The sequence below is a fragment of the Cetorhinus maximus genome, chromosome 5, assembly GCF_964194155.1.
Source record: "Cetorhinus maximus chromosome 5, sCetMax3.hap1.1, whole genome shotgun sequence".
NCBI classification, from domain to species: Eukaryota; Metazoa; Chordata; class Chondrichthyes; order Lamniformes; family Cetorhinidae; genus Cetorhinus; species Cetorhinus maximus.
The window spans coordinates 37,859,672-37,885,231 of NC_135883.1; the positions used below are offsets into that span (position 1 = coordinate 37,859,672).

Below are 25,560 nucleotides of genomic sequence, written 5' to 3' on the forward strand. Positions count from 1 at the left end.
ATATGTTCTAGAGTTGACTCAGTGCATAATCTCTTAAGTATATCCAACAGGATGTATCTATGCAGCCCTCTTGACACATAAGCTGGATATTATGTCCTTCATACATGATCTTTAAGTAAGCGGACTGTTTGTACTTTGGTGAGACGAGACCAGAACCCAACATTATTTCTCAGGCAGCAAGCAATCATGTAGAGCAGCAGTTGTGATTGGATTCACTTAATTCAGTTAGTACAATTTGCATTCATTTAATAATATGAAATGAGTATGCTAATTTTCCCTAAAACACTGGATAATTTTGCTTCACCTGAGGTCACTTATAATTTACTCTGCTGCATCCTAACCTGAGGCAGGACAAAAGCAGCTTTCTGTTTAAAAGCCTGACCCTCATTCTGCATTTATAAGTCCAAAATACCAGCATTAGATGAATAGAAAGTCAATTCTGTACACCGGAGAAATGAGTGATCAGATCCAACTACTGCACACGCAGGGAGGGAATGGACAGATCAGGTAGATGTTCTAGGGTCAAATTTGAATCCACAGCCTGTGGACTGAAGTGCTGAGCCATTGTGGTGTCGGGAGAAGGGCAATTTCAGAAGGTCACTAATAAATGACTTTAGCTGCACTATATTTTCTGCAAATATATTCTATGAATCTTAGAATGACAGTGTAGAAAACACTCACTAGGGCCACTGTGCCTGCTCTTTGGTGGAATTATCCAATTAGTCCCTCTCCCGTGCTCTTTCCCCAATATCCTACAAATCTTTTGCCTTCAAGTATTTATCCAATTTCCTTTTGTAAGTTATTAATGAACTACTTCCACCACCCTTTCAGCTAGCGTATTCCAGATCATCATAACTTGCTCTCAAAAAAAGGCTCTTTGGCCAATCATAAATTTGTGTACACTTGTTAATGATCCTTATACCACTGCAACCAGTTTCTGCCCTTTTCCTCATTCTTTTATAGAGATGTGGAGAGTTTTTTTAAGCTCCAGTATGTTGCAGTTATCGGGATACTTTTACGTGAATTACCGATTTATAGGTTTTGTCTCTCTTGAACCCTAGACATCCAAGATTAATTTTGCGAAGCTTTAGTCCTAGTGCGAGGCATTGCTGGACAGGAGCCCGAGTCGCAGTATTGGCTGAGTAATCTTATAGCCCTACCCGAGACTTGTGTTTCTGTTGGGTGAGGCGCCACCCAGTGAACAGGATATTGCCAAGTTTACCCCTTATTCTCTTTTTTAAAAAGTCTGCACTTTGTACAATGCATTTAGTAAAACATTTTATAGGATATTCCCCAAATGACTGTACTAACTGAGATAATTGTGAAATTCTATTTTACTTAAACTGTACAAAAACCTGAGGTAATATTTTGGTGAGATTGTTGGGTACAAATCACTTCCTTACACAAAGTGTTTGCAATTTGGTGCAAATAGTCCAGTGGGTGATCACATTATCATAGTTCTTTTGACATTAAATGTTTGTTTTATAGGTCTTTAAAATGACCAGACAAACGAATGATCCTTGTAGAGAAACATTCATCACTCAACATAACATGGAGGTGACTTCCTTCATTGACCTGAGGGACACTGGTTCTGCAACATTATATAATTTACATAAACTGAAAATACATCTTTTACCTACATACTTCATTATCAAAAAGTGATAAATCAATGCTGAGATAAGAAACTCACTTCACTTCCAACTCCTTGCTCCACCAAACTCTTCCCTACACTTGGTGATCAAAAGACAAAATTCCTCATTGACACAAAATAGAAAAGTCGTTGTTGTATTTTTCAGTCTGAAGAAGCCCCCCACTGTGCGTTACACCACATTTTCCATCCCCATCTATGATCACTTCTCCGACTCTTTACATCGTAAAAACTAAACCCTTGATGTGGGGGTAGGGTGAGGTGGAGTGGGGTAACATAACTAAATGTGGGTTTTTAAGTTACTTCTAAACCTTTTATTTCTATAAAGACACTTTGTAAAATTCAATCTTGAGCAATTTGCTTGTCTCTCAACATTTGCATTATTATGAATATATAAATGATAATTCCTCTCTTCTTTTGAAGCTCTGCAATGTAACATCAGTGCTCACGTTTCCCCCAGCCTGCACGTGGCCATCATCAGCTTGAACGCGATGGGGTTTTAACTGAGGGGCCCCCTGCTTCCTAAATATAAAACTGGTGGAATGCAAGTGTGTCCATGAAGGGCCGCACCAGGTTGTCAGTGGAGAAGTAGAACACCAGGCCAAAGGTGATTGAGATGGGGAGTGCAGGCAAGGCTTTCTTAAACACGGCCAGCAGCAAGAGGGTGAGGCACAATCCCTGTTGAAAGCAAAGAGAGAGGGTGTGACTTTGCTGCTACCAATGCACCTAAATGGGACAAAGGTATGATTGCCAACTCTGGAGTTGTTCATCCTCATGTCAAACCACCTATTAGAATCTGAACAGACAATTACCCAATTGGATGATTCTTGACTGTTTTCTGAGATTCCACCCCCCCACAACCCCAATATTTTAATATTTAACAAAGTGTTCAAAGGTTTAAAAAAAAATTTAAACTTTTTAACAGTTCCTTTAATTTTACTTTGATGCTTTTTGCTCACAGCCCCCTACCCGGGATATTAATCTTTAGTTCCAGGAAAGGTGGCAACCCCTATTGAAACATCAGAATCACTCCCTTTAACTTACGATCAGAATGGCAATGAAGCAGGCCAAGGTTGTGTTCCAATCTCCGCTGGCACCCGCTGCGGCCTTGCCAACTAGGACACTGTAGAAGATGAAGTCTCCCAAGCCGAGCTTCACACCCTCTGCGAATAGATTTACAAGGATACCAGAATTAAGAGGTCATAACTATCAGGAAAGATTGAACAGGTTAGGCCTTTTTTTCCATAAAAAAGAGAAGGCTGAGGGGTGACTTGATAGAGGTCTTTAAAATTATGAAGGGATTTGATAGGGTAGATGTTCTATATCTGGGGAGTCCAAAACCAGGGGCCATGAATATAAGATAGACCCTAATAAACCCACTCAGGAAAAGCTCCTTTGCCCAGAGAGCGATAAGAATGTGGAGCACGCTACAGCATGGAGTAGTTGAGGCAAATTGCTAAGTGCATTTAAAGGAAAGCTAGATAAACAAAAGGGAGAAAGGACGAGAATGTTTTTTTTATTCTTTCATGGGATGTCAGCCTCACTGGCTATACACACAATTGCCCATCCTTGTCCTTGAGAAAGTGGTGATAAGCCACTGCCTTGAACTGTCCGTGTGTTGTAGGTACACCCACAATGCTGTTAGGAAGGGAGTTCCAGAATTTTGATCCATTACAGTGAAGGAACAGCAATATAGTTCAAAGTCAGCATTGGGTGTGGCTTGGAAGGGAACTTGGAGGTCGTGGTGTTCCTGTGCATCTGCTGCCTTTGTCCTTCTCGGTGGTGGAGGTTACAGGTTTGGAAGGTGCTGTCAAAGGAACCTTGATGAGTTGCTGCAGTGCATCTTGTAGATGGTACACACAGCTGCCACTGTTCGTCAGTGGCAGAGGGAATGGGTGTATAAGGTGGTGAATGGGGTGCCAATCAAGTGGGCTGCAAGCTTCTTGTGTGCTGTTGGAGCTGCACTCATCCAGGCAATTGGAGAGCATTCCTTCTAGATGGTGGACGGGTTTAGGGAAGTCAGAAGGTTAGTTACACACTGCAGAGTTCCCAGCCTCCAAACTGTGCTTTTGGCCATGGTATTTATATGGGTGGTTCAGTTCAGTTTCTGGGCATTGGTAACCCCCAGAATGTTGATAGTTGGGAATTCAGCAATGGTAATGCAATTGAATGTCATGGGGAGATGGTTAGATTCTCTCCTTGTTGAAGATGGTCATTTCCCGCTACTTGTGTGACGCAAATGTTACTTGCCACTTCTCAGCCCAAGCCTGAATGTTGCCCAGGTCTTGTTGCATTTGGACATGGACTGCTCCAGTATCTGAGGAGTTGCAAATGGTGCTGAACATTGTGCAAACATCAGCGAACATCCCCACTTCTGATCTTATGATGGAGGGAAGGTCATTGATGAAGCAGCTGGAGGAACTCCTGCAGTGATGTCCTGGGACTGAGATGATTCAGCTCCAACAACCACAACCATCTTTGTTTGTGCTAAGTATGACTCCAACCAGTAGAGTTTTCCCCCAATTCCCATTGACTCCAGTTTTGCTAGGGCTCCTTGATGCCACACTCAGTCAAGTGCTGCCTTGATGCCAAGGGCAGTCTCACCTCACCTCTGAAGTTCAGCTCTTTTGTCCATGTTTGAACCAAGGATGTAATGAGGTCAGGAGTTGGCGGGGATCCAAACTGAGCGTCAGGAAGAAGTGCCACTTGATAGCACTATCAATGACATCTTCCATCACTTTGCTGATGATGAAGTGTAGACTGATGGGGTGGTAATTAGCCAGGTTGCATTTGTCCCTTTTTGTGGACAAGACATACCTGGGCAATTTTCCATATTGCCCAGTAGATGGCTGTGTTGTAGCTGCACTGGAACAGCTTGGTTAGGGGCATGCCTACTTCAGGAGCACAAGTCTTTAGTACTATTGCCAAATGTTGTCAGGGCCCATAGCCTTTGCGGTATATGAGTGGGGGCTGCCTACACACTGCAACTGCAGTGCCAATGTGAAGTGGTTTTGCTGAATCGGATGTTAGTGTAAATGCAGTTTGAATCTACAGTCAGAGTCCAGTCTGTTAGCTAGAAAAGCAATGCTTTGGAGTCAGTTCTAGCTTTAACATTTGTTTGATGGAGGAACATTAGTCAGAATATCAGGATAATTCCTGTGCCTTTTTGTCCAATAATGCCAGTGGGAGGCAGGGAGATCTTTTGTGTCCAACTTCACTTTAAGGTCTCACCTGGAAGACAACCTTCTGAATAGTGCCACCAACTGAGCCAGGTGGAGACTTTGCTAGACAACAACTTGCATTCCTACGGCACCTTTAATGCAAGAAAATGTCTCGGTGCTTTATAGGAGTGTAATAAGACAATAACTGGCACCAAACAAGAAAATATTAGGTGGAATAAAAACAGAAAATACTGTAAAAACTCAGCAGGTCTGACAGCATCTGTGGAGAGAGAAACAGTTAACATTTCGAGTCCATATGACCCTTCTTTAGCACTAAAGAGAAGTAGAAAGAACAAATGGAACAAGTAACAATCTCCCAATTAGGCACTTTACAGCCTTCTGGACTTAACATTTGAGTTTAACAACTTCAGACAATGAACTCTCTCCTCTATCTTCACCCCTTTTTTAATCCTCTTTTAAAATGTATCCACTTATTTTCATTTTTATTCATTGTTTTATCCCCTTTTTATCCATCCTTTTTCCCCAATCACTGCACCCACCCCCCGCACACCTCCAAAAGGGCCATCTGTTACTTGTTCCACGTTGTTCTTTCACGGAGTGTTTACCTTTGTTCTGTTATTAACATATTCTGTTTTCTTACCTTCACGCCACTATCAGTACCTCCTTTAGTCCTTACCACATTAACACTCCCTTTGTCTTTTTGTCCATGACATCTTTGTCGATCTCTCCTTAGCCCCCACCTATCGCTGGCCTTCTATCCAGCTTCACCTGCTTCACGCCCCTCCCCGGGAAACCATATAAATTTAATCACATTTCTACTTATCTATAGCTCTGAAGAAGGGTCATTGGGACTCAAAATGTTAACTGTTTATCTCTCCACAGATGCTGTCAGACCAGCTGAGCTTTTCCGGCATTTTCTGGTTTTATTTCAGATTTTCAGCATCTGCAGTATTTTGATTTTATCTGAAATATTAGGTGGGTGACCAAGAGCTTGGTTAAAGAGATAGGTTTATAGAGGGTCTTAAAGAAGAGAGGGAGGTGGAGAGATTTTGGCGAGGGAACTCCAGAAGGTGGTGCCTCGATGGTTGGAGGCAGAGCCGCCAATGGTCGTATGAAGTTGGGGATGAAAGGGGTTTGGGGGCTTGGGCGGCAGGGGTGTTGGTGGGGGATGATGGATAAATGAGCAACATCAGGTCACATACTTTCTTCCTCTAGTTCCTCTCCCACGGCAGCTGAATGGCGCACTCCTTGGATTTGCGTCTGAGGCATATCAGAAACATCATCCGATCCTTGGGCAGCATAGTGATTTGTCTCAATCTCCACATCGGGATAATTGGCTAGACAGAAAAGCAGGAAGAAGTCAGCACCTAACCCAAAAGAATGCCAGCTAAAAACTCCAATAAAAATAAAGAATTCCACATGTGCGGTCGAGTTGCTAACTTTGGCTAGACGTTTCCCTGGAGGTTTCATATGATCCACTTGCCTCCAATCGCCCAACTCCCACGCTGGCCAGTGGTCACCCATTGGTCCAAACGTGCAATGCCCCGATTTCCCACAGCTAATCGGAAAGCGGATGGACTCTGCATTACCTTGTTGGACTATTCTTGACTGTCAGTCAAGCAGATTTTCTCCCCCATTCCAATATTTTTATAACTTCTAAACAGACGTCCAAAAATATACTTTCAAATATTTCTGGCAGCAGTGTCCTGTAAATTAGTCCTCCGCTCCTGGAGACTCCAGGGCAATCCTGGAGCATTGGCAAATTCTAACCCACTGCTGCTACTGGCAGACCAGTTTAAGAGTCTGGATTTCAAACTCTGGAGCAGGTACCCCCTCACATGTACAGATTCTGAATACACTCCTCACCTGTTCCCAAGGCCATGATTTCCTTCCCTTCAACTTTCCACTATCTCCTTTTTAAAAGGCAGATTTCTGGGAGCCACTTATAAGAAAATTTCCAGGGGTAGATGGGTGTGGTGGTTGGGGGAAGCTTATATTAGCTATTCATGAATGCACTCCCAGAAAGTGTGCGCTCCGGGGAACATTTCATAGAATTACACAGCACAGGAGAAGGCTGCTCTTCGGCCTACCTGCCAGAGCTAGATATTTGAGAGAACTATCCAATTAGTCCCAATTCACCCACTGCCCTCTCAGCTCTTTCCCCACAGTCCTGCAAGTTTTTTAGAATCACAGAATCTTTACCGTACAGAAGGAGGCCATTCGGCCCATCATTTCTGCACTGGCTTGCTGAAAGAGCATTCTACCTAATCCCACTCCCCTGCCTTATCCCCATAACCTTGCACATTCTTTCTTTTCATATGGTGAGGGCTGCTGGGTCATGGGTAGTGTGCTCATCAAGTGAGTAAGAGGACCCAGCATCGATGTCTGGGCAAGATAAAACCTTACACTAAATGCCTCTCTTCACTTGGCAGCAAGCAGTAACCCAGTTATTAGCAGCTTGTTTCTAATGATTTTGCAGACAGTAAGGTAACCTGGAACATAGACACAGAAGCGGGCCAGAAGCCCCTCAAGTCTGTCCCTTCAGGTTTTCCTAGGATTTCTCCACACCGAGTAACACCACTCGGTCTCTAAGTGTGCTTGTTTTGCAGTCCTGGGTGTCATTTCTGAATGGCCATCCTTGGAAAACAAGGGCAAGCCCAGTATTATTGGACCGCAGTGTTTAGAGAAGGCAGCTCACCACCACCTTCTCAAGGGCAATTAGGGATGGGCAATAAATGCTGGCCTAGCCAGCAATGCCCACATCCTATGAATAAATTAAAAAATAAATGTTCTGAGCCCACCTGTACCCATCTCACTGACAGTAAATGCAGTTTTGAGGATCTGGGCTATACTGCTCCTCGTGAAGCTCAGCCACACCGAGGGGTGTTGTAAAATTACCCCTTGTCTGTTAGACAGCAAACTGTACCCTAATTTTCATTATTGTAATAGCACAAAACTGAACATTCCATCTGCTACTTCTTCATTGCATCATCCAATTTGCCAAATGATTCCAGTTTATTTTCTCACTTGCCCTATCTCTCTGGGTCTGTTCCTCATGTTGATCACTGCGTGTGTGTGTGTGTGTATGTAGGAAGAGTTTCTGTCCTAAATTTTCCTTTTACTAGTGTGAACCTGTTGCCTGACTCCACCTATATAATTTAAAGTAATATTCTGGCTTTAGCTCTTCCAGTCCAGTAAATATTCAGTCCTGTAACTATCCTTATGGCAGATTGCCACCAGATTTTACTAAGCATGTATGCGAATGCGCGGAGTATAGTAAATAAGATTGGGGAGTTACAGGCGCAGATTGCCATGTGGAAATACGATATTGTGGCGATGACACAGACCTGGCTCAAGGAAGGGTAGAACTGGGTGTTAAATATTCAACACTGGATGTTGAAATATATACAAGTCTTAGGGGGCTTGACAGGGTAGGTGCTGAGAGGTTGTTTCTCCTTGTGGGAGAATCTAGGACCAGAGGGCACAATCTCAGAGTAAGGGGGTGCTTGTTTAAGACAGATGAGGTAGAATTTCTTCTCTCAAAGGATAGTCAATCTGTGGAATTCTTTACCACAGAGGGTTGTAGAGGCTGGGTCATTAAGTATATTCAAGGCTGAGATGGACAGTTTTTTAATCAGCAAGGGAATCCAGGGTTATGGAGAAAAGACAGGAAAGTGGAGTTGAGGATTATCAGATCAGCCATGATCTCATTGAATGGCGGAGCAGACTCGATAGGCTGAATGGTCTGCTTCTGCTCCTACATCTTATGGTCTTATTATTCCCCGGAACAAGGCGTTCAGAAAAGATAGGAAAGGAGGAGGGGTGGCGATATTGGTTAAGGAGAGCATTGCAGTTCTGGAGAAAGAGGATGTCAGAGGGTTCAAGGACAGAATCAATTTGACTAGAGCTAAGGAACAGAAAGAGTGCAATTACATTGCTCGGTATAGCCTATAGACCGCCAAATAGTGAGAAGGATGTAGGAGAACAAATCTGCAGGGAAATTACAGAGAGATGCAGGCATTATAGAATAGTTATAATGGGGGACTTTAATTATCCGAATGTAGACTAGGACATGGTAGTGTAAAGGGCAGAGAGAGGCAAAAAGTTCCTAGATTGTGTTCAGGAGAATTTTCTACAGCAGTGTGTCCAATCTAACAAGAAAAGATGCACTGTTGGACCTGGTTCTTGGAAATGAGGTGGGCCAAGTAGACTGTGTGTCAGTGGGGAGCATTTAGGAGACAGTGATCATTTTATTGTACATTTTAGGATGATGATAGAAAAGGACGACGGGCAATCCAGAGTAAAAATAATTAACTGGACAAGAGCTGACTTCGATGGGGCAAGAACGGAGCTGGGCCAAATAGACTGGAACGAAAGATTGGCAGGAAAAACTGTAGCTGAACAATGGACTACCTTAAAAAAGAATTGGTTCGGGCACAGTCAACGTATCTTCCAACGAAAGGGAAAGGTAGGGCAAACAAATCCAGAGTTCCCTGGATGAAAAAGGCGATTGAAATTAAGATAAAAAAGAAAAAGTGTGCTTATGACAGGTGTCAGGTAGAAAATACAATTGAGAACCAAGAGGAATGCAGAAGTTCCAGAGGGAAGGTGAGAAAGCATATTAGAGAAGCGAAGAGGGATTATGAGAAAAGACTATCAGCCAACATAAAGGACAATCCCAAAGTCTTCTATAGGCATATAAATAGTAAAAGGGTGGTAAAAAGGAGGAATAAGGCTGATTAGGGACCTAAAAGGGAATTTACACACGGACGAAGGGGCCATGGCTGAGGTATTAAATTAATACTTTGCATCCATCTTTACCAAGGAGGTAGATGCTCCCCAGGCCACGGTGACAGATGAGGAAACTGTCAATAGAAGGGTTCAAAATTGATATGGAGGAAGTGTTGAATAGACTGACAAGGCACTGGGACCAGATGAGATACATTCAAGAATATTAAAGGAAGAGAGAGTAAAAATTGCAGGGGCACAGGCCATAATCTCAGTCTTCCCTAGGCTCGGGTGATGCCAGAGGACTGGAGAATTACAAACATTACACCTTGTTCAAAAAAGGTTGCAAGGATAAGCCCAGCAATTACAGACCAGTCAGTTTAACTTCAGTGACAAAAACAAAAATAGCTGGAAAAACTCAGCAGGTCTGACAGCATCTGCAGAGAGGAACACAGTTAACTGTGAACTAGGAACTGTGTTCCTCTCCGCAGGTGCTGTCAGACCTGCTGAGTTTTTCCAGCTATTTTTGTTTTTGTTTCAGATTTCCAGCATCCACAGTATTTTGCTTTTATCTTAGAGTTTAACTTCAGTGGTGGGCAAGATTCTAGAAACAAGTATTTAGGATAGAATTAGTGTCACATGGAAAAATATGGGTTGATAAGGAAGAGCCAGCATGGATTTCGTAAAGGGGAAATCATGTTTAACTAACTGGCTGGAGTTTTTTGAAGAGGTAACAGAAAAGGTCAATGAGGGTAATGCTGTTGATGTGGTGTATATAGACTTTGAAAAAACATTTGACACTAATACACAACTGATGAGAAAAGTTATTGCTCATGGAATAAAAGGGACAGTAGCAACGTGGATACAAAATTGGCTGAAAAATAGGAAGCAGAGAGAAATGATCAACGGATATTTTTCGGGCTTTCCTTTTAGCCCAATGAAAATGAAGGAATGGCTGATTATTTATAAAGAAAGAGTGGGTGAGTGAGACTTATCTCAAGGGGCTAGAATACAAAGGGAAGAAAGTTATATGACAGCTTTACAGGGACCTCTGTTAGACCTTCACTCAAGAGCACTGCATCTCAGAAGGATACACTGGCCTTGGAGAGGGTACAGCGCTGATTCACCAGAACAATATCACGACTAAAAAGGTTAAATAATAAAGGGTTACAAAGACTAGGCTTGTATTTTCCCCAAATTTATAAGATTAAGGGTGACTTAATTGAAGTGTTTTAAGATGATTAAAAATTTTGATAGGGTAGATAAAGAGAAACTATTTCCTCTGGGGGCAGAGGCCAGAACAAGGGGATGTAACCTCAAATTAGAGCCAGGCCATTCAGGGGCGATGTCAGGAAGCACTTCTTCACACAAAGGGTAGTAGAAATCTGGAATTCTCTCCCCTACAAATAGCTGATGAAGCTGGGGGTCCAATGAAAATTTCAAACAGATTGTTGGGTAAGGTATTAAGAGTCAGGGAACAAAGGTGGTTAAATAAAGTGGAGGTGGAGATACAGATCAGCCCATTATCTAATGGAATGTCATATAGGCTTGAAGGGCCGTATGGCCTCTGCTTACTGAAACACCGTGTGAGCATCTTCACCACACAGACTACGGTGATTCAAGATGGATCACCACCACCTTCTCAGGAATAATTAGAGACAGCTATTTCAAGAAGCCAGCACAAGCAATGTGGGCTGAATGGTTTCCCTCTATGCTGCCAGGATTCTATGATAACCTACGATTAGGATGTGGTGATTGAGATAACCTTGTACAACAAGAGTCTGGTAGCTGCATTCAACAAGTAGTCCACTCTGTTGGGTTCTAAGATGTTAAAGTACTTTACTGTGATTCCTTCAACACCAGTCTAACACCAACCTGCATTACAGGTGTTGTTCAGAGGTTCCTCAGTGCCCACATCTCGCTTTGCCATCGTCACCAACCAAACCATGGTGGCTGCAGAGAAAAGGAAGCTAGTTACAGCATAGTGTCCACTTGTTCAGGTCAAGGCAAGTTTGACTTGATTGCATTTTCTAATCATGTTCGAAACTCTACAGGATGGGTCTGTGATCTGGCTCTCCTGAACAGAGTATCTGAGAAATCTCTGACATGTTACACCTCACTGGTGCCTGAATTACAGAATCAACTTTAGAAATGCAACCAAATATTAAGCCAATGGATCCAGCCAAACAGACCAATGTTTTGGTGGTGACAAATCAGTTATTGAAATTCCTAACAAGCACTCCTGTTACTTTCTGTGCAGCAGTACTAGTTATTTTAATGAACCCCAAAATTACCCAACTCCATCTCTATCACACTGAACCCCAAAGTGCCAACTCCATCTCTATTACACTGCACCCCAACATCCCTCTTCATCTCTATTACACTGAACCCCAACTCCATCTCTATTACACTGCACCCCAACATCCCAACTTCATCTCTATTACACTGAACCCCAACATCCCAACTCCATCTCTATTACACTGCACGCCAACATCCCAACTCCATCTTTATTACACTGAACCCCAATGTGCCAACTCCATCTCTACAATACTGAACCCTAACATCCCCCAACTCCATCTCTATCACACTGAACCCCAAAGTGCCAACTCCATCTCTATTACACTGCACCCCAACATCCCAATTTCATCTCTATTACACTGCACACCAACATCCCAACTCCATCTTTATTACACTGAACCCCAACGTGCCAACTCCATCTCTACTATACTGAACCCCAACATCCCCCAACTCCATCTCTATTACACTGCACCCCAAGATCCCAACTCCATCTCTATTACACTGAACCCCAATGTCCCAACTTCATCTTTATTACACTGAACCCCAATGTGCCAACTCCATCTCTACTATACTGAACCCCAACATCCCCCAACTCCATCTCTATTTCACTAAACTCCACTAGTCTTTGTTGTGTTCTCTTGTATTTAAAGATGTTTCATTCCTTTACAATCAAACGCGATATTAGGTTTAAAAGTCATCAAGTATGAAGTTGAAATTAAAAAGTGCATTTACACGAGTATATTAAGGCAGGGAATATTGGTTCGTTCCTTTCCTGTGCTGTTTCGACAAGCATCCTTAGGGGACCTTTAGGACACAGCACTGCTATAAGATCTGCAGAAAAACAAATATAAAGAAGCAACAATACAATCGCATTCAACTCAATCAAAATTGACATAGGCAATAGTCATAAAATATGTATCATGCTCATGTGATATCTCTTGGAGTTGTTAATTTAATGGAGATATTAACTACAATGCTGTTTTATTTCTATGCTCTCGACATCAGTGACCAATAAAGAAAGGTTTAAATCTCTATGGACAGACCACAGGATCCCAAAGTGTTCACAGCCAAAGAAGTATTTTGAAGTGTAGTCACCGTTGTAATATAGGAGATGCAGCAGTTTACTTGCATGCAGCAAGCTCCCAAAGACATCGATGTTCTTTTTTTTGGGTATTAGCAGAGGGATAAATATTGGCCAGGACACCAGAGGGAAATCTCCCGCTTTTCTTTGAGATAATACCATAGGATCTTTTACTGTACACCTGCCTGAGAGGGCGGGCAGTGACACTGCTCAAATATCTCCTATAAGAGACAGCACTTCTGACAGTGCAGCACTCCCTTAGTACTTGACTGGGAGTGTCAGTCTGGATTATATGCTCAGTCTCTGGAGTGGCACTTGAACCCAGAACTTCTGATGCAGAGGTGAAAGCGCTACCCACTGAACCATGGTGGACACCAAAAAGGTATGGTGTTATCACAGCTGTGATAACTTCTCAAGTTCCACTGTTTTTAGGTATATGTTGCCCCTTACTATACATGCTGTCTGTCCATCATTTGCTTTTGGTAAAAGGACCCTGCCCTGAGACTATCCTGTACTTGATCAAGTGATAACTTGAACATTAAACACTTTGTGTTTATCCAACCTGATTATCTATTTTGCAAGCTTTACACGTACCGTAAACGGATATTGCGCCAAGAATGACCCAGGCTGACCATTCAGGTAGGTACTTAATGAAGACCAGGGCCATCAGTGCACTGATCATAATGAGGTAAGCCTGCTGGAGCTGCAGAGGTCCCTTCCAGTGGATGCAAACCATTCCGACTGCTCCAAAGTTCCAAATGATTAGGATCAGGGTGGGGTAGTCCATGGCCACATTGTACGTCTTAAACACTTCACTAGATAGGAGACAAACTGAGTTGTAATCACAGAAAAGTGCAGCAAGTGGCAAAAGCTGGAGTAGAATTGGGAGCAAAAGTGCAAATACATACCCCAGGTAGATGTATGTGAAGAGGAAAAGCAACAGGAGAGAGGAGAGAATTAGCCATCCATGGATAAACTGGAAAACATGAGCAAACTGGTTAGGCAACAGTTTTAGGACGTTTGTTCTATCTGCTACTGAACAAGGAGCGAATCAGTGAGGAAAAACCACCTTTTTCAACCCTAGCATGCCATCAGATTCTAACTGCATTAAGTATTGTGGCATATTCAGTGTATGGAGCACAGAGTAATAATAGGTTAGAAAGAACTTGCATTTTATAGCACCTTTCACAGCCTTACAATGCCCTAAACCACATAAACCATAGTGAAGTATCTGTGAAATACATCTACTGTTATAATATAGGAAATACAGCAGCCAATTTGCACATGGCAAGATCCCACAAATAGCAATGTAATAATGACCAGATCATCTATTTTAAAATGGTTGAGTGATAAATATCTACGAGGAGACTGGGGAGAACTCCCCTGCTCCCTAGATTGGACCCTGACCTCCTGACTCAGGCGAGAGTGTGACCAATGGAGTCACTTTGAGACATCCTGTAAAGGCAAGTTTTTCTTTCTTTTTATGTAAATGCAAATTCTTACTTTTTCCTTGCTATTGTTGGTGGTGCTGGATGTCTGTGATTTGTCATAAGACTTTAATGAAGTTAGTATCTGATGTCACGCCAGTGAACAGCAGGTTGAATGTGAGTTTTGTTCTCACACAGTGATATAAAAGCCTTGTTGTTTAGAGCCTTGCGTGTGATATTTCAATGAGCCCATGGAGTTAGCACTGAGGTATTAATCCTCCCTTGGTGTATTTGCTTTATGGCGAAGAAGATCCCCAATTGCTATGTGACCGACAGAGGGTAAATGACACAAGTCAGGTTCTGTCCAAAGTAGCACCACAGACTGACCATCTTTCCAGTGTACAGCACTGAGCTGCATCTGCCATCATTAGCCCTGCAGAGAGGCAGTGACTGAAGCCGAAGGTGATTTTAACCTCACCATTTTGGCGAGGTTAAGTAACATAAATCACTCACTGGCCACATTACTGGGGGTGGAGCCCTCACAACATACCAACAATAACTGCAACATTTCATGGAGTTTTGCATCAACCCCTTTACACTGCCTCCACAATCTCCAACACATTACTGAAGACGGCCCACAACTTCACACAGCCTGTTATATCACAATTTAAACACAGCTCAGCACACAATATCACACTGATTAAACATAGAAAGAAGAAAGAATTTGAATTATATAGCGCCTTTCACAACCTTAGTTTGTCCTAAAGTGCTTTACAGTCAATGAGGTACTTTTTGAAGTACAGTCACTGTGGTAATGTAGGAAACACAGTAGTCAAGTTGTATACAGCAAACTCCCACAGTCAGCAATATACTAATGCTCGGATAATCTGTTTTTTGGTAATGTTGACTGAAAGATAAAAATTTACCAGGACGCAGAGGAAAACTCCCCTGTTCTTCAGCGAAATATGCCATGGGTTCTTTTACATGCATCTGAGCATCTGAGAGGGTAGACAGGGACGCGACATAATGTCTGATCTAAAAGATGGCACCTCCAACAGCACAGCATCCTTCAGTACTGCACTGGGAGCATGAGCTTACATGTGTGTCCAAGTGTAAAACATTGCAGACGCTGGAAATGTGAAATAACAGAAAATGCTGGAAATTGTCAACAGGTCTGGCAGCATCTGAGGAGAGAGAAACAGGGTTAATGTTTCAGGTTAATGATGATGATCCTTCTGAATGATGAAGGGTCATCAATGACCTGAAATGTTAATTCTGTTTCTCCACACATGCTGTCTGACCTGCTGAATATTTCCAGCATTTTCTGTTCTTGTTACATGTTCAAGTGGGACTTGATCCCACAGCCTTATGACTCAGAGGCAAGAGTGCTACCCACTGAGCCACAGCACATGGCATCACAGTTTAAACACAGCCCATATTATCACACAGATAAAGCACAGCCCACAGGATACACAACCAAACTCCTACTCCCAGCTAGTGATATCCCACACCTGGAGTGCAGGCCGATTAGATTTTTAAAAAATTCATTCATGGGATGTGGGCATCGCTGTCTAGGCCAGCACTTATTGCCCATCCCTAATTGTCCTTGAGAAGGTGGTGGTGAGCTGCCTTCTTGAACCGCTGCAGTCCATGTGCTGTAGGTACACCCATAGTGCTATAGTGTTATAGCCCTGTCTCTGACTCCCGTTCCCAGTTAACAAGACTCCACTCAAGGTGTGCGGGGAAGTTGAATTTGCCCAAAAGGAGGGGTTTTCAAACTTTTTGTTTCTGAGGCCCCCTCTCCTATCTTATAAAAATTCCATGAAACCCCCATACCACAAGTATTGTCGTAGCTACTAAGCGAATGGAGGGAAGCAAAAGATGGTCTAGATGAGTGACAAGAAAGTCCATGAACTTCTTACACTTGTTGTTGAGGTGAGAGTGGGGCCGGGGAAAGGGGTTTAAGTATGATGGAGTCAATGGTTTATAGTCAAAAATATAATGTAATAGCAGTAATGGGAATGTGGCTCAAAAATGGTGAGGACTGCGTGCTTAAAAAGCAAGGATATGAAGTGTTCAGAAAAGATAGCAATGGAAGAAAGGTAGATGAGGTGGCAACACTGATTAGGGAAGACACTGTAGTGTTCGAGAGAGGAGGCAAGGACTGAATCCATTTGGATAGAGTTGAGAAACAAAAAGGATAAGAGCACACTCTAGGGGGTAGCCCAAAGGCCTCCAAATAGTGAGAGTGAGATAGAGGAACAAATCTGCAGGGAATCACAGATGTGCAAGAACTATAAAATGGTGGTATTGTGGACTTTAATTAGCCAAGTATCAATTGGGATAATGTTAGAGTAAAGGGTGAGAAGGGAAGAAATTTCTGAACTGTGTTCAGGAGAACTTCCTTGATCAGTATGTTCTCGGCGCAACTAGAAAAGAGGCATTGCTGGATGTACTGCTGGGAAATGCAATGGGCCAAGTGAGCCAACTATCTGTGGGTAAAAGTGATCACAGTATCATAAGGTTTTTTTTTATTCTTTCATGGGATGCAGGCATCCCTGGAAAGGTCAGCATTTGTTGCCCATCCCTAATTGCCCCTGAACTTTGTGGCTTGCTGGGCCATTTCACAGGGCAGTTAAGAGTCAACCACTGGGTCTGGAGTCACATATAAGCCAGACCAGGTAAGGACGGAAATTTCCTGCCCTAAAGGGCATTAGTGAACCAGATGGGGTTTTATGACAATGATAGTTTCCTGGGTAGCTTCACCATTACTGAGAATAGTTTTCAATTCCAGAGTTCATTGAATTTAAATTCCACCTGTCACCATTTCCCCAGTTTAGACTAGCAATGCAGAAGAGCAAGGGACAATCTAAAATAGAATATCTAAATAGGAAGAGGGCTAATTTCAAAACGATGAGAAGGGATCTAGCCAGGTTAAAATGGAACCAAATACTGACAGGAAAAACTGTAATGTAATAATGGGCAATCTTTAAGGAAGAGATGCTTCAGGTACATGCTAGATACATTCCAACAAGGGTGAAAGGTAGGAGAACCAAAAACAGACTCCTTGGATGGCAAGGAAGATAGAGAATAAAACAAAAAAAAGGTGGGTATGATGCATATCAGGTGAATTCTTCAAGTGAGAACAAGGTCAATTACAATAGGTTGAGAGGGAAGGTGAAGAGAAAAATAAGATTGGCAAAGAGAGAATACGAGAATAGAACGGCAGTCCCATATCAGGGGATTGCCAAAAATCTTCTACCGACATGTAAATAGTAAACAGGTAGTAACAGTGGGTCCTATTAGGGACAAAGAGGGCGATCTATGCTTAGGGACGCAGGGCAAGACGAGAATACTTAATGAGTACTTTGTATCGGTGTTTACAAAGGAAGAGGAATCTGGCAAAATATTGGTAGAAGTCGAAATAGTGGAAGCAACAGATGGGGTGAAAATTGAGAGAGGAGGTACTGGAAAGGCTGGTTATGCTTAGAGTGGATAAGTCACCTGGTCCAGATGGCTTGCATCCCAGGTTGCTAAAGGAAATGGGGGTGGAGATAGCAGAAGTACTTACCACAAACTACCAATCTTTCTTATATATGGAGGTACCAGAGGATTGGAGAGTGGCAAATGTGACACCCTTATTCAAGAAAAGGTGTATAGACAGTCCAGTTAGTTTAACATCCATATTGGATAAGGTTTTAGAAAGAATAATCAAGGAAAAAATTAACAGGTACTTGGAGAGGTTTGAATTAATCAAGGAGAGCCAGCACAGATTTATAAAAGATAGATTGTGCTTGACCAATCTAATTAAATTTTTTGATGAAGTACCAGAGAAGGTTGATGAAGGGAATGCAATGGATGTTGTTTATATGGATTTCAAGAAAGTGACAAGGTACCACATAGAAGGCTGGTTAACAAAATTGAGGCTCATGGAATAGCAAAGTCATTGTCCAAACATAGGATTTAAGAGCAGGAGAAGCCATTTGGCCCTTGAAGCCAAAAATGGATTTTAAAAATTGGCTTAAGAATAGAAATCAGCGAGTCGTGGTAAATGGTTATTTTTCATACTGGAGGATGGTGGACAAGGTGTTCCCCAAGGGTCAGTGCTGGGACCACTATTCCTTTTGTTATATATACATGTCTTGGATCTTGGAATACAGAGCAAAATTTCAAAATTTTCCAATGATACCAAACTTGGAGGTGTCACTGACAGTGAGGATGATACCAATAGACTGCAACAGGACATAGGTAGGCTAGCAGAATGGGCAGATAAGTGGCAGATGGAATTTAATACAGAGAAGTGTGAGGTGATTTTGGCAGAAGGGTTAGGGAGAGGCAATGAAGTTTGAATGATACAGTTCTAAAGAGTGAGCGGGGACAGAGGGACCTGAGGGTGCATTTGCATCAATCTTTGAAGGTGGCAGGACATATTATGAAAGTGGTTAAAAAGGATAAACGATCTTGGACTTCATAAATAGAGTATTGAGTACAAAAGCAGGGAAGTTATACTAAACCTGTATAAAACTCTGGTTAGGTCCCAACTAGAATAATGCATCCAGTTCTGGTCACCATACTTTAGGAAGGATGTGAGGCTCCTTGAGAGGGTGCAGAGGCAATTTACCAGAATGGTTCCAGGGATGGGGGATTTTAGTCACAAGGTTAGGTTGGAGAGGCTGGGGTTGTTCTCCTTGGAGCAAAGGAGATCGAAGGGAGATTTGATAGAGGTGTACAAGATTATGAGAGACTTAGATAAGGTAGACAAGGAAAACCTGTTCCCATCAGCTGATGGTACAAGGACTAGGGGACACAGATTTAACGTCTTGGGCAAGAGATGCAGGGAGAGAGTGAGGAAGAACATTTTAACGTATTGAGTGGTAATGACCCAGCATGCACTGCCCTTGAGGGTAGGGGAAGTTGAAACAATCAATGATTTCAAAAGGATTGTGGATGGGCACTTGAAGGAAATAAACTTGCAGGGCTACGAGGGATCAAGCGAAGTCATGAGTTTGACTGGACTGCTCCAAGGAGAGCTAGCATGGAATCAATGGGCTGAATAGCCTCCTTCTGTGCTGTAAATAACTCTATGACTTTCTAAATACTATTTTAATTCATGCAACAGAAGAAAACTACTGTAGTCTTAAATTTTTTTAATGTAGTATTCAGGTTAGCAACTATCTCATGTCATTTTGCTGCTTTTTTTTACTATGTTATCTCTTCCTCATCCTGCTTCCCCTAGTGATTTGGTTCAATGAACAATAAATCAATCAGTCACTGAAAGCTCTTCACTGGCTTGCACATTTTGCTCATTTGAATGTCCAAACAAGGTTAACCCCTCCCGACCCCCACTCCATAATCAGACTGGTTCCTCATGTCCACATAGCTTTCTACCCCCTGGTGCCGGGTCTTCTTGTGTGGGAGCTGGGGGAAGCCAGGGGCAGAGACTAGTGCGCATATCAGGAATACAAGTATTTACTTCACCTTTTGCAACCGGTAAGTAAAGGAAAGGAGCCCTTTAGTTGCCAATACAATTATGAATCCTCTCACAGTCCACCCAGTCCAGTCCAGTCTGGTTCTGTTTCAGTCACTGCTAGCTCCCAACACCGATCTTTCACTTATTGTTGGAGATGTTACTCCGGGCGTGTGTATTTAACCATGTAAAGGCTACACTGTATCAGAGGGAGAAAGGAGCTGGGCTGCTACTGCTGCTGTTCCTCTTGCTGGACCTGGGCAGTCCTACCCTTCCTCTCTCACGCTGCCGAGTCCTCTTCTGCCTTTCCCCACCCTAGAATGTGCAGGCTGCATTGAGTCTTCCAATTCTGAGACCATGAAGTGGACATATTGAATCCATGGACATGAGAATGACCCAGCAGCAGAGAGGTTCTACTTGGCCAAGGAGTTTCTCTGTGAGCTTGTTCCTGTTCAGCTGCTAGAGACTTTGGCAGATTCCCAAAACACTTTTTCATTGACCCCTAGGGGACCACAGATCCCCAGTTGAGAACCCCTGCCCTATACTATTCGAGCCCTATCTCCAACTCCTGCCCGCAGTTAGCAAGACTGCACTTCGTGGATGTGGACACATTGGATTTGCCCTACAACGTGTTTATTTTTGGATTCCTTCATAGGATGTGGCCATCGCTGGCTAGGCCAGTATTTAATGCCCTAATTGCCCTTGAGAAGGTGCTAGTGAATTGCCTTCTTGGAAACTTGCAGTCCATGTGGCGTAGGTACACAGACAGTACTATTAAATAAGAAGTTCCAGCATTTTGACCCAGCGATAGTGAAGGAGCGGCGTTATATTTCCAAGTCAGGATGGTGTGTGGCTTGGAGGGAAACTCGCAGGTGGTGGTGTTCCCATGCGTCGCTGCCCTTGTCCTTTTAGATGATAGAGGTTGCAGGTTTGGGAGGTGCTGTCAAAGCAGCCTTGGTGAGCTGCTGCAGTGCATCTTGTAGATGGTACACACTGCCATCAGTGTGCATCGGTGGTGAAGAGTGTGTATGTTGAAGGTGGTGGATGGGATGCCAATTCAGCAGCTACTTTATCCTAGTCTCTTAAAATTAAGCTTAATAAGTGAAAGCTACAAACCTATTTCCTCTTGTCGAACGTTCAATTATATAATAAATTCAAATTTAAAATTCCTACCTTGTAACACCGATACTTGTAAAGAAGGACAAGAATTATAGTCATTACGACTATAACACTGATCATTATTAATGTGTTCAGGATGGAGTTGAGGATACGCTGTCCAACGGAGTCAGTATCCTCGGTAAATGGGGTGTAGATTCTGTTGAGGAAAGAGTGGGAACAGAAGTTAATGGAGTTTAATTCATCCCCAACAATTACAATTGGTGTCAGGTTTCCCTGGGCAGTAATAACAAAAACAATTTGCATTGATATAGCGCCTTTAACATAACAAAACGTCTGAAGGCACTTCACAGGAGTGTTCCAAACAAAACATGGCACCAAACCACACAAGATGATATTAGGCCAGGTGACCCAAAATTATGTCAAAAGGGTAGGTTTTCAGAAGCATCTTAAGGAAGAGAGGAGGAGAGATTTAGGGAGAGAATTCCAAAGCTTGGGTCCAGCCAGTAGTGATAGAACAATGGATAAACCTGCAGATTCATGGACATTTTATTGTGTTAAAGGAGCTATATAAATGTATCTTCTTGTTGTAATGAAGGATCTAAACTAGGAAAACTTTTGGTATCTACTAACAACAGCAGATTAATCAGCTGAAGGTTGAGGGAGACTTCCTCTGGGTGAAGTGTAATGAAAAGGTTAACCTGTGTAATAAACGCGTGAACAATCTCCTTATACATGGCACTCTTGGGGAGTCTTTTGTACCAAGCACAATATCTTGATAAGTTGCCCATTAAAAACTCTGAAACAGGGACTGTCTTTTTGGAGTCTCAACATTTTGTGGAACTCAACATCCGCAGTGAAGATCATCTGGGTTTACTGGACTGCGAGAGGCTATAACTGGAGCAGTTACTGAGTAGGTTCAGATTGACAGGGCCTTGGAGAGCCCCTTTCCATCTCTGAGAAAGGATTCCATTTGAAATGAACATCTGTATATGTCCTGGGCTCTGTTTCTTCCAGACTCCATCTGCGCTACCAGAGCCTGAGAATCTGTTCTGGGGTCACCAGGGTATCTAAAATTCTTCTGCTTTCTCCGCCCATCAAGTCGCAACTCCAACCTTCAACTGAAACTGGGGCAAGTGGATTAGATTCTTGGCAGAGACTAATTATTGTAATTCTGATAGCTCCCTCTATCCCCTCCCAGATTAGGCACCTGAACACAATGAGCTACGAGGATAACAGATTTCTAAATCGACAGGATTACACTGGTTTGCCCCATGCTGGGATCTTCAGAGGAACCTGCATCCTGAATAACATTTACAAATCTTTATAATGATTCTTTCGCTCAGATGGAACCTGTATGATCAGGTGGGGGAACTGGGAATCATACAATATCTTTTAATCACTTTTAATGAGAAATGGGTCTTCCTTTTCTAACAAATTCACAAGGATTACATTGCCCCAGTGTCATTAAAGAGAAAAAAAACTTGTATTAAACTTAACTAGACTCACACTTAGAGCATCGTGCTCAGTTCTGGTTTTCATATTTTAAAGAAAGACATGGAGGTATAGCAGAAGATCCAAAAAAATCAAGTGTGATACCAGAACTGAGAGGTTATACATGTCAGGAAAGACTGACTAGGATGAGACTTTTTTCTCTAGAAAGGAGAAGACTGAGGAGTGACCTGGTGAAGTCTTTAAGATCATGAAGGGGTTTGATAGGGTAGACAAAAAGACGATGTTATCACATTTGGGGGAATCCAAAACTAAGGGCCTGAAATATAAGATAGTTGTTAATAAATCTATTCAGGAATTCAGTATGAATGTCTTGTCAACTACATTACCAAGATTTGTTAATGTCAAATACATTGTTAAGGTTAAGAGAAACAAGTGGTGGATATTAATTGTCTTTGAGCACATATAAATAGGGGATAGCTAGGACACTGGGCTGAGTGGGAGGAGATCTGTGAGGCTGAATTAAGTCAATAAATTCTCTCATTAAAAGAATAGCTCCCTGTCTTGGTTTCAGCTTTACCAACTGGCTTGGATCCAATTAACATTCAGAAGAAACTTCTTTACCCAGAGAGTGGTGATAATGTGGAACTCAGTGCCACAGGAGTGGTTGAGGTGAATGGCATAGACGTGTTTAAGGGAACACGTGAGGATGTAAGGGACAGGAGGACATGCCGCTAGATTTAAATGAAAAGGATAGGGGAAGATTTGTACGGAGCATAAACAACAGCATGGAGCTGTTGGGCTGAGTGGCCTGTTCCTGGGCTATAAATTCAATGAACATGTGCAAGATTTGCCAGAGGGATCCTCAAATCTTCAAATCAGGAATCACTCTGTGGGACACTTACAGCTGCCCATCCTTCTCTGTGTAGAAGCTGACTGACTTGATCGTCACCACCACCACCGCCATACACAGCGTGACAGGCACAAAAAGCATGATGACATGCTTTGCCCCGTACTTCAGGATCAATTCCTCCTCCTCCTCCTCCTCGGCCTCTCCAACTGCATCTCTGCTTGTAGGTCCACCCTCTGTGCTGCTGCTCCCCTCCACAGGATTTGTGGGCTGATTGGCTGCTGATCGGCGCTGTGCAGGCAAAACAATACAAGGCGTCATTAACAGTTATGTTAAACCTGTACAGAACCTTGTTTAGACTACACTTATAAAGTACCCTGCATAGATCTATTCTTCACAGTACAAAAAAACTTAATACAGCCATTGAGGGAGCTGCAAAAAAAATTTATAAGAATGATACCAAGAACTGAAAGGTTAGACCTACCAGGAAAGATTGAATAGGCTGAGGCCCTTTCCTCTAGAAAAGAGGTGTCTGAGAGGTCACCTGAGGGAGGTCTTTAAAATTATGAAGGGGATTGATAGAGTCGACATAGAGAAGATATTTCCACTTGTGGGTGAAACCAAACAAGGGGCCATAAATATAAGATAGTTACTAATAAATCTAATAGGGAATTCAGGATAAACTTCTTTACCCAGAGAGTGATGAGAATGTGGAACTCACAACTACAGGGAGTGGTTGTGGCAAATAACAGAGATACATTTAAGGAGAAGCTAGATAAACACACAAAGGAGAAAGGTATCGGAGGATATGGGGACAAGATATGCTAAGAGGGGTACAGAAGGTTCCAATGGAGTATAACAGTAACATGGACTAGTTAGCAATTCATTGTGATGTCTGTTAGTCCATGTAATGCATGTAGTTCTGTCATGTATGTAATTCTATGAAATATGTGTAATTCTATGTCATTCCATGTAAATACACCATGCTATCGGACCTTAACTTGCACATAGGCTGGCAACAGCCCTGCAGTGGGTGGCTTATTCTGATCTGTTGGCATGCTTACCCGGTTAGCCTGTATGTTGGCGGAGCCAGGCGCCCCATCCTTATCCTGGTAGGAGGGCATTGCAGAGGCGTTGGCTGACATCAGAGCCGTCCTCTCGGTGTACAGTTCGTCTTCACTGTCTGATGAAATCATGAACGAGCTTTCAGTGAGCACGCGTGGATAATCTCACAGACAATAGCTGGGTATCTCTGAAAAACACAAAGGCAAGTGAACAGGTGGAGAACACTGCATTCAAATATTATCTCCAGCAGGTAGTTTTGCTCATCGATCTGTAACTCCCCTTCAACCGTGGTACAGGCTACCCGTTGTCACCCTGTGGAAGGACATGTTTTCAGTAATATAACAGTGAGAAGATGGATTCTATAATGCAACTATGGAGACCGGACATTGGAAACTTGGCCATGGAGAGCCAGCGTCAGTAATGTAACCGGGTAGAACCTGTTATCAGTCACGTAACCAGGTGGAACCTGTTATCAGTCACGTAACCGGGTGGAACCTGTTATCAGTCAAGTAACCGGGTGGAACCTGTTATCAGTCACGTAACCGGGTGGAACCTGTTATCAGTCAAGTAACTGGGAGGAATCTATTATCAGTCAAGTAACCAGGTGGAACCTGTTATCTGTCACGTAACTGGGTGGAACCTGTTATCAGTCATGTAACCGGGAGGAGCCGGCGTCTGTCACGTAACCGGGAGAAGCCAGCGTCTGTCACATAACCGGGGGAAGCCGTTGTCTGTCACGTAACCGGGGGAAGCTGGCATCTGTCACGTAACCGGGGGAAGCCGTTGTCTGTCACGTAACCGGGGGAAGCCGACGTCTGTCACGTAACCGGGAGGAGCCTGTTATCAGTCACGTAACCAGGTGGAGCCTGTTATCAGTCACGTAACCGGGTGGAGCCTGTTATCAGTCACGTAACCGGGAGGAGCCTGTTATCAGTCACGTAACCGGGTGGAACCTGTTATCAGTCACGTAACCGGGTGGAACCTGTTATCAATCACGTAACCGGGTGGAGCCTGTTATCAGTCACGTAACCGGGAGGAGCCTGTTATCAATCACGTAAGCGGGTGGAACCTGTTATCAGTCATGTAACCGGGTGGAACCTGTTATCAATCACGTAACCGGGTGGAACCTGTTATCAGTCACGTAACCGGGTGGAACCTGTTATCAGTCACGTAACCGGGTGGAACCTGTTATCAGTCACGTAACCGGGTGGAACCTGTTATCAGTCACATAACCGGGGGGAGCTGG

At 43.1% G+C, this 25,560-nt stretch overlaps 1 protein-coding gene across 1 annotated transcript in view; it reads right to left on the reverse strand.

Annotated features, from left to right (window-relative positions):
* Nucleotides 1-2,058: 2,058 nt before the first annotated feature.
* Nucleotides 2,059-25,560, reverse strand: part of psen2 (presenilin 2) — a 28,640-nt gene continuing 5,138 nt past the window's right edge. The window contains exons 2-11 of the mRNA XM_078541747.1: nucleotides 24,314-24,501; nucleotides 23,305-23,540; nucleotides 21,005-21,146; nucleotides 13,846-13,913; nucleotides 13,532-13,752; nucleotides 12,589-12,687; nucleotides 11,434-11,511; nucleotides 6,033-6,167; nucleotides 2,693-2,811; nucleotides 2,059-2,326 (exon numbers count right to left, since the gene is read on the reverse strand). Of these exons, the coding sequence (XP_078397873.1) occupies nucleotides 2,171-2,326; nucleotides 2,693-2,811; nucleotides 6,033-6,167; nucleotides 11,434-11,511; nucleotides 12,589-12,687; nucleotides 13,532-13,752; nucleotides 13,846-13,913; nucleotides 21,005-21,146; nucleotides 23,305-23,540; nucleotides 24,314-24,445 (1,386 nt within the window). The 5' untranslated portion in view covers nucleotides 24,446-24,501 and the 3' untranslated portion in view covers nucleotides 2,059-2,170. The remainder of the gene's footprint in view (nucleotides 2,327-2,692; nucleotides 2,812-6,032; nucleotides 6,168-11,433; nucleotides 11,512-12,588; nucleotides 12,688-13,531; nucleotides 13,753-13,845; nucleotides 13,914-21,004; nucleotides 21,147-23,304; nucleotides 23,541-24,313; nucleotides 24,502-25,560) is intronic.